A 15,476-nucleotide genomic window follows, 5' to 3' on the forward strand; every position below is an offset into this window, starting at 1 on the left:
TAGGTTGCCTTTCTGGTTGCATTCAAATCCCTCTTCTTCTGCTCTTGGCTGCTTTGCCCCACCTGTGGGCAAGTTTCATTCATTACTCCTGAGTAATATCAAGTACTAGAAAATTTATCTGAGCCTATATGGCTAAAACCTCATAGGATGCAGAAAGTACTCTGTATCAAACAGAAAAGCTCCCACCCCAGCACCATGAAAGGGTCTGAACTTAGGAACTGCTTTCATTACCCAAAACGCAAGGAACTTGGAAACCTCCACCTTATTGCTTTGTTCGCATACAATCTTTTTTAACATTTAAATATCTAATGATAAGCAAAAAGCACAGCTGAAAGACATCATATATAACAAGGTGTCAACAGAAATACTGGAAACCATGAAGCAAATAAGACTTTGTCTGCATAGAGCAAAGCACTTGTTTCAGGTCTTCTTCACAGCATTTGCCATTTAGGAAAAAAAAAAAAGTGAGAGAGAAAATGAAAAATTGAAAAAAAAAAGAAAAGGAAGAGGCTCTGATGAGGCCAGTTGTGTCTCTGCTTCGTCAAGGAAAGTCTTAAGCTTAGAGCATTCTGAGCTTACTCTCTTCCTCTGGCACTGTCTTGTTCAGTGCTCATAGAGCAACCTGCTCTCTTTGAGTCATGGGAGAAAAGAGAGGATCTGAAGGAAGAGGAGTTTAAACACACTGTAGAGGTAAGGTCAGAGGGGTGAAGAAGAAGAATAGGAAAGTTTTCTTCTGAGTAGACAGTCTAATGGAAATATCACAAGTCATTTATTATATTACTTTGTGGTTTCAAAGGTCCAGTTTCTGAAGGTGAATACAGAATTTTAGTATCTTCCTTATGCATACTCTAGTATTTCCTTGGTCATCTAACATAAGAGAGTAGCCAAGAATGCTTTAGCATTCTCCCAGAAACTCAATGCTCAAATGCCAACTAGCAGATAAGGAATCATCAGCTCAATCTATAGCCAGCTGGAGGTTCTGCTTTGCACAGACAGCAGATATACACTGTGATCACATGTTAGTGTTTAGCTGCTCTGATACGGCATCACATCTGACCCTTAAAAGTAATTTAAATACCAATGATCTTCAAACTCTACAGTCACCATTCTGCACTTCATTCATTCCTATCTGTATTCCAGGTAATGATGTGACAATGCTGCTCTTTATCGTGACTCAAACATGCTGAGTCTTTACAGTTATTAGGCATGTTAGAATCAGGTGAACATCTTGCCTACTTAAGTTGTGTCCAAACCACTCACTAGTAAGCTAATGACATGCAGAGCATGTTGTGAATCAGCTCATTCCAGAAGTACTGAATTTAGGGAATTTGTTTTGACAAACCAATACAGCTTGCTAACGCTTTTCTTTCAACTCAAGGGCAGAATTACTATTGACTCCAAAGACAGAAATTCTCTGATTCATAAAGGTTATATGATGTGTCAGTTTATATACATTGCTGCAGCATGCTGACCATGACTGGCCTGTCTGCTGGCTCAGGAAACAGTGCAGCCGTATGAGCAACCACCAGTCCATGGAAATGCAGCTGTTTTTTGGGAAACAAAAATTGTATTAGAGAAAATCCAAGCAGGAATTTTGTGGCTTTCCCCCAGCATACTTCGTTGGCTGCTTGGTACAGTCAAAGCAGCAAAATAATATCTCTGAACACTTCTTGTTTTGGGATGCGAGGGGAATAAACAGAGACCTGGTCAGCCTCCTTTCATTATTTGCGTTCGTGCCTGGCTGCTGCAGGATGCAACACCTCACCTTGTCTGGGAAGTGAGCGAGTGTTCGGAACACATTACTCACAGGCTGCAGCTTCTGGCAAAGTCACCTTCATGGCACATAACTCGCAGGTAGGGAATGCTGCACAGTGACTGCAGCTTATGAGGGAACTCTCCAAATCCATTTGTCCCAACTCTTGCAATATTCTGTTGATATCTAGTGGGCAAGATCTTGCTTGGGTACAAGTGCCCTGTTGCTTTCAAGGATGAAAAGGACCATTACAGCCTTGTGATATGATTTTGATATCACAAAATGTGACAAAAGGCCAACTTCTCCCTACTGAGGCTACTTTCTCCTTATGCTCCACCTACAATCAAAGGAAGAGGGCTCTTGTAGATTCCGAGTGGACTATCAGGCTCCTCTAGTATCCAGCTAAAAGTGCAAATGCAATTTGTATTCAAGACACAGTACAGAGACTTACTTTCTTTTGCCTTCTCCAAACATTTCTCACTCCAGTAATCTGTAATTCTGCTTCAAAGAACTGAATGGGTTATGGCAGTTTGTGCTTAACCAAATGATTTAAAGAAATAGGAGGCATCCAATAAGGAATTCCCCCGTGTGTAACTGAATGACTTGGCTGCATCATTCTACCTCTCAGCTGTGGTCTCAAGGCCTGCCCTGTAAAGATCATCCCTGGGCTCCAGCCAGTCCTCAAGCTACAAAATTATTTTTCATAACTCAACCCAAAATCTAGAGGAAATAAAAAAATAATTTCATTTTTCATGCCAAATTCCCCAAGGCTCAGGCAGGATTTCTCCTGGAACTCTTAAAAATCTAACCACAAGGTAACATAATTTGGTCTGTTTATAGTAAATCAGTTCACAGGAATGAAAATGCAGGTAACAGAGCTCAGAACAGTGACCAGTTTAATTTTGCAGCAATCCAAGTACAAGTACAGCTATGCTTTTGTCATATACAGTGTTGAAATTGGAAAGAATGAAAAAAATCAGAAGCAGACAAACTACCTGTTTCTTGTGGAACACATTGTCGTAGTTCAACTCCAGCTAGCAATGAAAACCTCAACAGCTGCTCACTCACTCCCTGCCTCCCCCACAACAGGGAAGAGAATCAAAAAAAGAAGGGAGAAAACTCACGGGCTGAGACAAAAACAGTTTAATAAAATAACAAAGTAACACAATACTACTACTAATATATATTAAATAGAAGTAGAATATAAAAGATACTCAATGCAACTCCTCATGAACTCCGTCTATGATGAGCAGCCAGTCCTGGGAAAAGAGAGAGCAGCCTGGTTCTGAACAGCCAGTCCCAGGGAAAGAAAAGACCAAAAAGGCAGAAAGATCCAGAGGCCAACTACAAAACAGCCAAACAGTAAAAGGCTGAACTAAAGGAACTTCCAAACACAACTCAACTGAAATGGAGCAGAACCACAACAGGTCTCTCCAGCCAGAAAACCCAGCTCACACTAAATATGAAGCATGATGCTACCAGCATGGAATATTCTTATTGATGAATCTGGATGTCAGTCAAGGTCTGCTCCATCCCTTCCTCCCTTCCTGGCCGCCTCACACCTTCAGATAGAGTGCCCAGAAAGACCTTAGTAACAGTGAATTCTCACATCCTCCTTGTTCCAACTCAAAACCACTGGAAAGTTACTTGAAGAAAAACATTAACATTGTCCCTGTGTGTTATCTTCTTACTCTCCAACTAGATCTAAACAACAACTGTGCTAGGTGTGAAAAAGAAGAGTTTCTATCTGCCTAAAGAAAATTAACTTGCTTTCATTTAAACCAGAACACAGGTGTTGATTTCTTTCTCTCCCTTCCAAAGGCAAACCCTAACCAGTCTGCCAGGTTCACAATCCATCCAGGTCCCTCATTACTGATTCTCCTGACATGTCAGCTTACAAAAAATTGTCTGTCTTAACTAAAAGCTAAGTTGATGATTGTCTTCTAAGAAGAGAACATCACATTTCTCCACTGTCTTGTTAGACACATAAAGGAGGTGCTATTATTTCCTTCCTAAAACAGCATCATAGAGTTTTCCAGTCCTCTTGACTTGAATGTCTCCGAAGCCAGCTGCCTCGAGAAGCTTGCTATACTCTGCTGCTGTTCGCTCTTTTCCTTCTGTCTGGACCAACATATTCATTGAATACAGCTGGGTTTCCAAAGGTCCACTTTTATCTTCATTCAGAAGCGATTCAACCAGCAGCACTCCACCACCTGGTTAAATTAAGAGAAATAAAACAGGCTGAGCTCTGAGAAGGTGAGGTATTTTTCAGCTGAGTTACTAGGCCAGATCTTAATCTTTAGTTTCAGGAAGAAGCAGCTTCTACATTAAGTCATATTCCAGCATCGCAGAAGACAAAAAAAGAGCAAAAGCATCAGAGTGTGTCTCTGCTTGGCTACCTAGGTACTGACGTGCTAGGGCTGAAGGGGATGCTACAGCTGGGATAGAAATTTCCCATTTTCCCCAGCTGAAATCCACAGGAGCCTACTGGCTTTGCTAAGAACCCGGCTCTGTAGGCAGTGTTTTCAAAGCACAAGGGTTCAATGTGATGTTTAATGGGATTTTTTTCTGTGACATGTACACCTGTCTATTTAAACAATACCCAAATCCCAAGTTCTTACACCTAAATGCCTTGAAAGACAAGTCCTTGTAGAGGACAAGGCTAAAACCGGAAGCCAAATAAGGAGAACTTTGATCAGGCTTATTAGCTCAGCTGCACATGGCTGATTTAGGAAAGAAAAAGACTAAACCCAGAAACCCCTGCACAAAACTCTGCCACCCAAACTAAGCATTAAGACCGGTGTGCTTCACATTACTGACAGGCATGAGTTGCTTTGCTCTTCAAGAGCTCACACTTACCAGGTTGGCAAGCCTTGTAGACTTTTGTCAGCAATTGCCTGCATTTGTCATCATCCCAATCATGCAGTGTCTTGGATAAAATATACAGCTCAGCTTCTGGAATTGAATCATTAAAGAAGTCTCCTGTAAAGCAAGAATACATGTTACACAAAATCCCCAAAATATAGAGGACTGAGTTAAGTAAATATTTTCAGTTCTGTCCAGTTCTAAAGACTCTGGGCTTACCACATCCATCACCCATACCAGACAGCAAGAGAGTTACCAGGCAAAAGTCCTCTGTGGCACTGAAAAGGGGATTTTATTCTTGTTTAGTCTCAATAAGGCCAGAAACATTTAAAAGCGGCAGCTCATCCGAAACAGCCTTTGATACACCAGAAAATATTTGAGTCCAAGTTTTCTCCAATTACAGGAATTCAGATTCATAAAGCGTTAAGAAGAGGAGACAGTTTCTCATGGTTTCTATCATGGAGAGAATGAAATAACTTCCCTTTATGTAAGCAAATTTTCAAAGAACTTCAGTAACCACAGAGGTAAATCCACAAGGAAAAAATACACATCTCTCACCTCCCAGCACTAGCTTCATCATCATGTCTTTTGTTCAGCACCTGGTGTACTGCGTTCAGTCTTTTCTTTCTGCATCTGACTTCATTTCTGCTCCCATTTCTTTGCACCGCTAGCACAAGTAACATTTCCTGTGTTTCTCCATTTTTGTATTTATATAACCACTTCCTTCCTCAAGGCTTCTTTCTGCTTTCTGAGCTTCATACAATATTGAGTCATTCCAACACTTTGAAGGCTTTTGTAACATTAAAAATTAAATCTCCCTACACTAATTTTCATAATAGATGTTGCAAAGACCATGAAAGATTTATGGACCAGGCAACAGGACTATGGGTTAGTTCTCACTCATTCAAAGCCTGAAATATCTTGACTTGAAAGTCAATCAGTCATGACCAGAGAAGGAAAACCCCTTCCTCAGAGCTGGCCTGGCATCCTGCACATCTGCCAGGAGGTCTTCACAAGAGAAAAGAGTGCGAGGAAGAACTATAAACTGGCATGACAGTTATTCAAAATTGCAGGACTTTGTTGTTGTTAAAGTACCCTTCTTCTGGAGAAATGAAATAGCTTTGTTCAGGAGTAAACATCTTCTGGGTTGCTGAATGATTGAATTGTGTCTCTAATGGAAGGTAGCCTCAGATACACAACTGGGACAGCCCTGTGGTAGCAATGAACCATAGACCTGGGCTGAGGCGGCTGCAGACTGGCATAAGGGGCAGCTGGAGACTGCAGTCAAAGGGCTCAGGAGCCACAGCTGTGACAACACTACACTGCTGTCCACACCTACCTTCATGGAAAGAGATACGATGCTCCTCATGGGGAACAAATTGCTCTTTAGCTACTTGCACAACTTTTGGCAGGTCATAAATTGTGACCATGGACTTCGGGTACAAAGAAACACACTCCTGGGCCAAAGCTCCACCACCTCCTTTAGAGAGAGCAAAAGAAGGTCAGTACTGACAAAAAACCAACCTGTTCATCACCATCCCCATGAAGTGATGCAGGAAATGGTGCATTCAGCCTCACGGAAGCTAAAGCAGAAGAGGAGGGACAGGAGGGGCTACCATCTCCACTTGCTCTGCAGGAATCTCCACGGCCCGCAGCACCCAGGCCTGTGGGCTCAGCCCCAGCCATACAGCTCTTATGCACCCCCTCAGACAGAATCAGAGAATCACAGAATGTTAGGGATTGGAAGAGACCTCAAAAGGTCATCTAGTCCAGTCCTCCTGTCGGAGCAGGAACACGTAGATGAGGCTACACAGAAAGATGTCCAGGCAGGTCTTGAATGCCTCCAGAGTAGGAGACTCCACAATGCCCCTGGGCAGCCTGTTCCAGTGCTCTGTTACCCTCACCGAGCCCCAGCTATAGGTACTGGAAGGTGGAAAATTAAAAACAGAGCCACTCAACCAGGCACTGGGGAAGCAGCAATAGAGCCCAGCAGGGAGCCTGATGAGTCCCATGAATCCTGGCAGCACTGAGCAGCTCTGGGACAGCAGGTGCTGCAGGGTAAGAGGCTGCAGGTAATATCTCAACAACACTGACTGAAGGGAAGGAGGTAAAGAGTCTGGTACCAGCAGAATGTATCAAGCAAGGCAAGAAAAAAATGCCAAAGCTGCCACATACACAGGGGAATAAGACACTACTCACACAAATGACACTCTGTAGAGAAAAACATTGAGCTTCCTAATACTCTCATCAGTCTCACGTTTCTCTTTTTAGCCCAAGCAAACCAGTAAAATTCTCTTTTTATTGTTGACAAATTTGTGAAATACGTCCTGTTTTCCATTGCTGTTCCCATCATATAACATAGGAGTTATTTTTCTTTTCAGAGCTTGTAAAAGAAGACAGTTCAAAGGCTTGCTAAAAATCTGACACTCACCTCCCAGGTCACAGATTTGCCTGAAAGGGGAAAGGTCAAATGCAGAAAGAACATCTCTGCCACATATACCCCATATTGAGTTCTGGCCAGCCATGAATTTCAGCATTTCTTCTTCTGATCTAGTAATGCAAACAGACACAGCACATAGAAAAGGTAACTTATAATATCTTTGGTGATTTCTGTCATACAATTATTGCAAGTTTTATCTTAAACTCTAATATCTGTTTTTAATTACACAGAATACAATCTCTTTGAACATAAAACTATGTTGAGTCTTACTGTAGCAGAAGGGTACAGCCATAAATTCACACATTTCAATAGGGAATGAATACTATTCAAGTCCAATAGCTTATTAAGCTGCTAATTCTCAGGCTTATGAGGGATTTTTTTTTTCCTTCAACTACCATTGCCTCTGTGCCAGAGACCTGAGATATGGTTTTGTCCCAGTTTCAGCTGGGGTAGAGGTAATTTTCCTCCTAGCATCTGGTATAATGCTGTGTTTTGGATTTAGTATGAGAATAATGCTGATAACACAGTGATGTGTTAGTTGTTAAGCAGTCACAGACTTTTCAGCTTCTCATGCAGTGCCAGGTGCATAAGAAGCTGGGAGAGGACACAGTGAGGACAGCTGACCTGAACTGGCTAAAGGAATATTCCATACCACATGACATCACGGTCAGAATATATTCTGGGGGGAACTGGTCAGGAGTACTGCTTCTTGCAAACTGGTTGGGTATTGTTTGAGGAGTGGTGAGCAATTGCATTGTGCATTGCTTGGTTTTTAATTTTTTATTATTATCCTTGTTATTATTAACATTTTCTCTTTCTGTCCTATTAAATTGTATTCATCTCAACCCATGAGGTTTACTTTTTTACCTGATTCTTTCCCCATCCCACTGGGGGTGGTGGTGAGCAAATAGCTGTGTGGTGCTTAGCTGTCTGCCGTGTTAAACCACAACAGTTTTTCAGAATAGGAAATTATATACTTCTATTCAGAATATCAGACAGTGTCCCAGTAATGGATATTGTTGATAATGGAAAATGCTACATGATGGTTCTGATGAGTGGGATTCTCCCATCATCATATTTAATTGTCCTGAGCCATAAATAAAACTTTTTTTTTTTATCTACAGTAGGAAGAATTCTATTTCTATAAATATACTAATGATTACCTGTACATTGCTCCAAAAGGGTCTTCAGATGAAATGCCAAAAGCTCTTTCATATTGGTTTCTTCCTTCTCTAAAATAGCAAGCACAAAAAACATGAGAGCATGGATTTGTTTTTCTCTTACCCCAAACACACCTTGGGACTGTAGTTTCAGCTAGTTCATCACTGTGGAAGGTGCTCAGCTTTGTACAGAATACAATATATGCCAGTCTGTCTATAATGGCTATGAAGGTACCCTCATTTGCCACCCCAAAATATGCTGATACATTTCTCAGCCTTTCACTAGTACTTTTCAAGGCCAGGATGGATGTGGCTTTGAGCAACCTGATCTAGTGGAAGGTGTCCTTGGCCATGACAGAGGGGGTTGGAATTAGATGATCTTTAAGGTCCCTTCCAACCCAAACTATTCTATGATTCTATGATTTATGGGAACACATCTCAAGCAAAGATACAAGACTAGTGCAATCATCACCATCACACACACCACGTTTGACCACGAATTGCACTGATTGGAACAAGTGAGACTGTAGCCCCATATTAAAGTACTTCTATACACCTTTGTAATAGAAGTATCCTTAGCCATGATTGCTCCCACTGTAATGATCAAGTGCTTTCCTGAAGGTCAAACACACAGAAAACTGATTCCTAGATCATCTCTACCTTCAGAAGAAAAAGGAAAACAAGAACACACACAAAGGGAAAATAAGAAAAAAACAAGAACATACATTGGCTGTGTTAACAACCAAAATGAACTCTTGTTTTTTTCTGAGACCCAGTCAACATATTAATCATGCCCTTCCCCAGAAACACACCACTCAAAGGAGCCACACAGATCCCTTACCTCACAGCATCAGCCAGGTAGTGCCAGCACAAGTAGACTGTATTGGAATAATACATCATAATATGATACTGAGACTTGGGACTTGATTTTGTAAGGTAGATGTTGGAAATGTCTGTGTTTCTGTAGAGAGCTAAAGGGTGAAATAAATACATTAACTAACAGGTATGATATACCACCTTGTCAAGACCATTCTACAGCATGGTATTTATCACCAGAAGTTGTCTATATGACCCAAGACACAACCAGATCACTTCTACAATCATTCCCTCCACTGCAATTAGCAGTGGGTGAGGGCTGCTGAAATGTGTGTTGCCCTATTCAGTGTGAGTAAACACTGTCTACCCACGCTTACACCAGCACTAAACATTTATTTCAAGAACAGCAAGAGGAATGCCTTATGAGGGTCATCATTTACCTATGGGTTTCTGCTATAAGAGGACACTTTTGGTATGCTCTATTTAAAGGAGAAGCCCTTGCAGACAAGTCTTTTTTCTCCTCAACAAGTGGGAGACAAGTCCCCAAAACAACATGCCAACCACACCTACCCTCTCTCAGTTCACTAGTGCAGGACCATCTGCAGACACATGAATGTCTAGAGGACTCAAACAAATCTCACCTACAGGACTGGCACACAAAAGGAAAACAAAAGATAGACCCTGCTCTCCCTAAAGTCATTGTGCAACTACAGTAAAAGCCCTAAAACAAGACAAGACAACACAAGCCAGAGCAAGGGACACAACTTAGAAGACTAGCTAGTCCAGACCAGTTTTCTGATGGCCACAGATGCCTTCTGACCACATGGACCCAAGGTTTTTGATGCTCAGGCAAACTTAAATCACCTGTCAGTTCAGATCAACAACCTAACAAAATACTTCACATGGTGGCAAAACATCAACCAAAAACAAAATACATTTTAAAATCATGTTGCTGCCCATTTACCCTTGCATTTTATCCTAAGGTTTAAAAATCACACCCACACCTCAGAGTTTTTTTGAGACCAGCTCTGCAGAGACCCTGAATATCTTCTCCAAGGTCACCTGAGGCTCCGGCACAAAGTTTAGAGACATGGAGCCCTTCACCTGGGTTTTACTTTATACTTTCAATCATGCTGATATTTGCTGCTTCTCTTTCAGCTGAAGAATGGATGGTGATTCTCTCCTTGTTTCAGCAACAGCAACTGACCTTACACAAGATATCACCTCTCCCCACACACCTTGCCTCACTTTCAAAACCATCAGAGGTTTAAGTCATTTAATTTCTTCCCCTTTTGCCTTTATTACCTCCTTCTTGTGTGAGCTCTACTGTCAAGAGCTTCAGTCCCACACAGGCATCCAGCAGCCTTTCCATCCCTGTGGTGCTGGTACCCAAACGTGCGGCAATGGCATCTGAAGAAAGAGGCTTTCCTGCCTCCAGCAGAAGATCAAACACCCCCAGTTCACAGGCAGTGAACATAACCTGGGGGTAAGGAAAGGTGAGAATGAGAGATCAAGTGAAAGCACCAAAGCCTACCGCATTTCTAAACCTGCTCTGTTGGAAAAAATATACACTTTATCCATGTAAAAATCATATTTCATATAAAGTCCAATGATTAAACTGAAGCTTCTCCAAACACCAATAATACCATACAGTGCTCGTAATGCACCTTTTTCATTTCTTTCCCTTTCCCGGCAAAGCTAACCAATGTTTTTGGCTAACAAAGGTTCAGATTTAGAGACTGAGTTTTGAGTGTGAATGTTCCTGCCTCCTCCTTAGTTTCAGAGAACATTCTCAATATCTCTTTCTTTTTGCCTGGAGACTCAATGACAAGACAGTGTAGTGGTGAATTTTTCCGTTGTTGTTTTTGTTCTTTAGCTAAGGGTCTAAAATATGCTCCAGTGAACTCTAGAGATTCTCCTGTAGGTTGCAGCAGGGAGGAATATTCCACCCTGTGGTCCCTATTTTCAGTGCTTGACTGCAGTGGTCTTCCTGAAGCAGGGAGGATCCTCTCAATTGAAAGGATTGTCTCATTCAGGCCAACAGAACTGGAGGTGTATAACATCTCTAGGAAGAAGCTTCAACCTTCAGACAGACATATGTAAATACACAGAAGAAAAACATCCTCCTTTAGCTGCACACAGTCAAGTTTACAAGTATTACCCTACTTATCTGGCCACACAAACACCCCTAAAACAGTAACAAATACAGGCAGTCAATTGAGTTGATGCATCTACAATGATTTGATAAAGTCCACAGGAAGGTCATTTTACCCTCAGTAAGAACATATTTAACCAAAGTTGAGATCACAGTGAAGTTCTCAAGCTCAGCCTTCTGCACAGTACATAGAGACAAACCATGGGAGAAGGAAGCATGCATATTCTTTGAGAAGACATTAGAAAAGACTTGTTTTTTGTATGGTTTAACAGAAGGGGAAAAGGCAACTGAAGTAAGCTTTCTGTTTCTCGAACTCCAAAAGTGAAAACTGGGAAGAAATACCACCACCAGAGGAACATCCCACATTTGAGGCAGTCAGACAGCAAGCCCTCAGCTATAAACTGTGTTTTTTATAAAGCCTCATACAGAGACAAGGCCTGCTCATCCAAGAGCCCAGAGGGGTCTCAATGCTAAGTCTACTCTGAGAAGTCAGGTCACTTTCAGATCTTTTTTCTTTTCAAATTTCCTTCCTGCCTAGATGAGCTGACAGGATGTTTTAATATGAGATGGTCTTCCTCCCAAAAAGTTACATCCTAACTCACTAACGTAAGATCCTTGAATATTTCTGTCTGCATCTATCCAAGACTGTTATATTTCTTACCTTTGAGACTAAAAATCCACTGCTGTATTGCAAGATGACTTGAGGATAGTCAAGGTCCTCTGCGGAACCCATTTTCATTCCAGACTGAGGCACAGGTTCTCTGGTCCTCTTAATTTAAATAAGCTTATTTCCACCAAGCACTGAGCACACCAGCTGATCCACTTAATCTCATTGCTTCTGAGAAACACACTGGTTACAAAACGCAGTAGCTGAGTTCTTTGGCTTCAATGGGTCTTTTTGCCAGATTCAGCTGTTTCTTTGGCTCTTCCATCATCAAGTACGAGGGTAAAGAAGCAGTGCAGATTCCAGCTTGTATTGTCAGTTCTGCAGTCAGTTAACACACTGGTACTTCAGAAGCACTTGAAAGCTTGTCACAAGCAAACCAGAATTCAGCCCAGAACAGCAACAAGAACCTGAATTGAGTGCAATATACTGGGAGATTATAAACCAAAGCAGAGTCTTACTCGGGGTTTGTTCAAAAGGAGCTCTCCTCCATCAGGCTGGCTTTTTGATGCTGGAAGACTTCCCAAGAATAGAAATCCTTACATATGTCAGTCAGTCCACTGATGTGACCCCAAAGGAAAGACAACAATTTGGCAACACAATTCTCCAAGTGAAATGTGGACATTCCCAGGGGTGTAAGAGTGAAGGAGTATCAGCTCAGCTGAAAGCGGTCATGGCATGCTCCTGCCCAAGCCTGGCATCTCCCACAGATCTAATTCCACCCACTCCCCACTCAGACATATGCACAGGACTTACCTCCACCATGCTGAAAAAGAGACTTTCTCAGTCTCTGGGTCATGTACCCAGGGGCTCAGACCTCACCCACACGAATAAAACAACCAGCTTAGCTACTAAGGAGCAGGCAAGAGCTGCCGAGGAAATAATCCTCCACACAAGGAGCTGAAGAATAAGAAAGCATCCCACCAGAGCCTGTGCCTGATATAATTTCCACCCAGGTGTGGAAAACCTGGGTGTGCTTCCCTGGCCTCATTTGCAAGCCATGCCCATGGAAAAGATAAAAGAAACAGAGACACATAGGCAGAGGGGAGTGGAAATGTGCTGTGATTGCACAGCTCCAGGTGACCCTGGGGCTGGCTGTGGGGTACACCCCATCCCTAAGTGCAGAAGCAGCCAGTCCAAAGAGAAGCTAAGAGTCTGTTTGTTGTGCTGCTTTGTTGCAGTGACTTGTTTGCACTAACGAGGATCACTCACGTGAAATCTGCAAGGAATTAAATCTTCTCTTGTTCTCTTTCTGTATTTTGCAGGTATCTCCTCACATACCGGCTTCAAAGGCGATGCCTGCTTGGCAGCTGCCAGTGGTGGTGGGCAGGGGTGTTCTACTTGTGCTTTGGCATGTTTTGGCAGAGCAGGGTGCTGAGGGAAGACAAATGGTTCTATGTTTTCTAGCTGGCTGCCATGGTCTTCCTCCCCTGCTTTGCAAAACTAATCAGAGGCATGCAGAAAATCCTTACGACGAAACAATGAAATGACTGCCAAGCACCAGATGTGGAATGGATTCCGACTTCACACAGAACATACCTCATAAGCCTTTCATCCAAAAGTTAAAACCCTGGATTACTTTCCTAAAACCTCTCTGCCCCACTGTTCATTGATCTGGCTTGTAAATGCCCAAAATCTTACCTTTTCAGGCACACACTGCAACTCTCAGGTGAAAACAGATGTCAGTTATCACCCTTTTTCCCCTCTATACACAACTCAGGAACAGTACTTGTTGTATGTTCTAACACCACTGTGTGTCCTGTTTTACCAGAACACTGGGTCCAAACACCTGGTTTACAGCAAGCACCAATCTGCAGAAACACTTAGATCGCCACACCCTGGCCAGTGTCGCCTGGAACTACAGTGCCATTGCCTTACTAGTGTACCACACTTCACTGTCTGGTACAGCTTAGACACCAATGTTCTGTTTATTTTGTGCTGTGGAGATTGGAGATCACAACATGCTTCTCTGCCGGAGTGACCGTGGAACCCATACAGCTTGCATTTAACAAGGCATGTCTCCTCTGAAGGAAAAGGCTGGACAACAGTTTCAAGAACACAATATTTCTCTGCCAAAGGCCAACTCTGCAACTCTGCCTGCCTGCTACTGAGAAACAAATTGGTGCAATTTTGCCAAAGCATAAACATTTGCCACTTTTGGGATAACTGATTTCATAAGAGCTATTCAGATCCAGGCCATAAGCCATGCTGGAAGCAAATGCTAGCCACACTAAAGTATACGTTTCCATTGGGCCAAACAAAATGACTCTAGCTATAGCTGCTGCTCACCAGCTTACAGACCGCTTTCCTCAAATGGCTCAGCCACAGATTCGTAATCAGATATTACAGTGACATTTAGTACAGCTACATTTAAGATTCACGATTATGAACATGCTCAATCCTTGATTCTTATAGTTTCAACTAAACAGCAGATGGTTATGTGCAAAGCTGTAGACTAGCATGTCTGAACGGGCCAGAGATTGACTTCACTTAAGGCAAACTTAGAGAGTACAAGAGGGTCTGGTAATCAAATGACTACACAGTTAATTAAACCCACTTGAGGTGCTTTTTCAGTTATGACTGAACCTGTCTGCTGAAGACACCAGATGTAATCATCTAATGGGATTACTACCAGTAGCGAGATACAAGGGATGAGGTTGCAGATAACTGACATGAGACTGATGCAAAGCCAAATGCAGTGTGTTGCTGTTTCCAAGTAAATAGTGAGGCTTAAAGCTTAAGCTCCTTTTAAGCTACAAATGAATTCATGAAGATGAAATTGCAACAGCTTGCTTTCTCTGAAAACTCCATCAAGGTTTTTGTCATAGCGCTTAGACCACGTCCAAGCTAAAGCTGTTACTTCACCTCCACAGTTTTATTTTGGTAATGAATTTTTCTTTGCCTAAGTGACTCACTACAGACAAATATACACAAAAAAAAAAAATTACTAAGTTTTGCATAGCATTTAAAAGTAAGAAATTATCTAAAACAAAGCAGATTTAGTAAAATTAATGTGTCTGTCAGTGAGAAATGGTAGATCACACATGCAGCCTTCCTTGTAAGCAACAATCTCAGGGATGTGACAATCATGAGTCTCAGTAATGCCAGTGCAGAAACAACTGTGCCTCGCTACCATTATTAAGCCTCTAAGTATGCCCAGCTTATGTCAGATGGCCTAGAGGTGCATTAAGATCACAAAATTTGTACCCTTTTTTTTTTTTTTAAGAATCCTAAAAAGCCAAGATACTCAGTATCATACTTTTTATTTGAAACAAAACATCCAGTTTTAATGAAATACTAGTTTTCTTTTTTATTACTTCTAATTCTTCTCAGCTTTTACAATAAAGGCATTTCCCTAGTAAGATAAATATTGTTTCTGTCAGCTTTTAACACCAACTAATTTTAATTTTTTCCTGCTTACATCACTTATGCTACTGGCAGACATTTGGAATGGGCAGGAAATCCTGTATACCCAGCTCATTCTCTAAGCAAACCCTCCCCTCTCAGTTTTCTTTATAGTACAAACTCAGACTAAGAATGTCTTTTCGAGACCATCACAAGCAATCCAGAGTTGTTCTCAGTTTAACTTCCTGGCGTGCAAACAATCTCTCAACAAATAATTC

The 15,476-nt window shown here is 41.9% G+C and overlaps 1 protein-coding gene across 2 annotated transcripts; it reads right to left on the bottom strand.

The window, feature by feature from the left end:
* Window positions 1-2,632: 2,632 nt before the first annotated feature.
* Window positions 2,633-15,385, bottom strand: ASMT (acetylserotonin O-methyltransferase). Of its 2 annotated transcripts, XM_005502545.3 has the most exons (8): window positions 11,851-15,385; window positions 10,340-10,514; window positions 9,060-9,189; window positions 8,222-8,290; window positions 7,050-7,168; window positions 5,958-6,098; window positions 4,613-4,735; window positions 2,633-3,966 (listed from the first exon to the last, which is right to left on the bottom strand). In XM_005502545.3, the coding sequence occupies exons 1-8, from the start codon at window positions 11,926-11,928 to the stop codon at window positions 3,755-3,757; spliced, it is 1,047 nt and encodes a 348-aa protein (XP_005502602.1). In that variant the 5' UTR covers window positions 11,929-15,385; the 3' UTR covers window positions 2,633-3,754. The 2 variants fall into 2 exon arrangements, with proteins under 2 accessions (XP_005502602.1, XP_064930541.1); XM_065074469.1 differs by lacking the exon at window positions 5,958-6,098.
* Window positions 15,386-15,476: the final 91 nt, after the last annotated feature.

This window comes from Columba livia, chromosome 1, assembly GCF_036013475.1.
Source record: "Columba livia isolate bColLiv1 breed racing homer chromosome 1, bColLiv1.pat.W.v2, whole genome shotgun sequence".
Taxonomy (NCBI): domain Eukaryota; kingdom Metazoa; phylum Chordata; class Aves; order Columbiformes; family Columbidae; genus Columba; species Columba livia.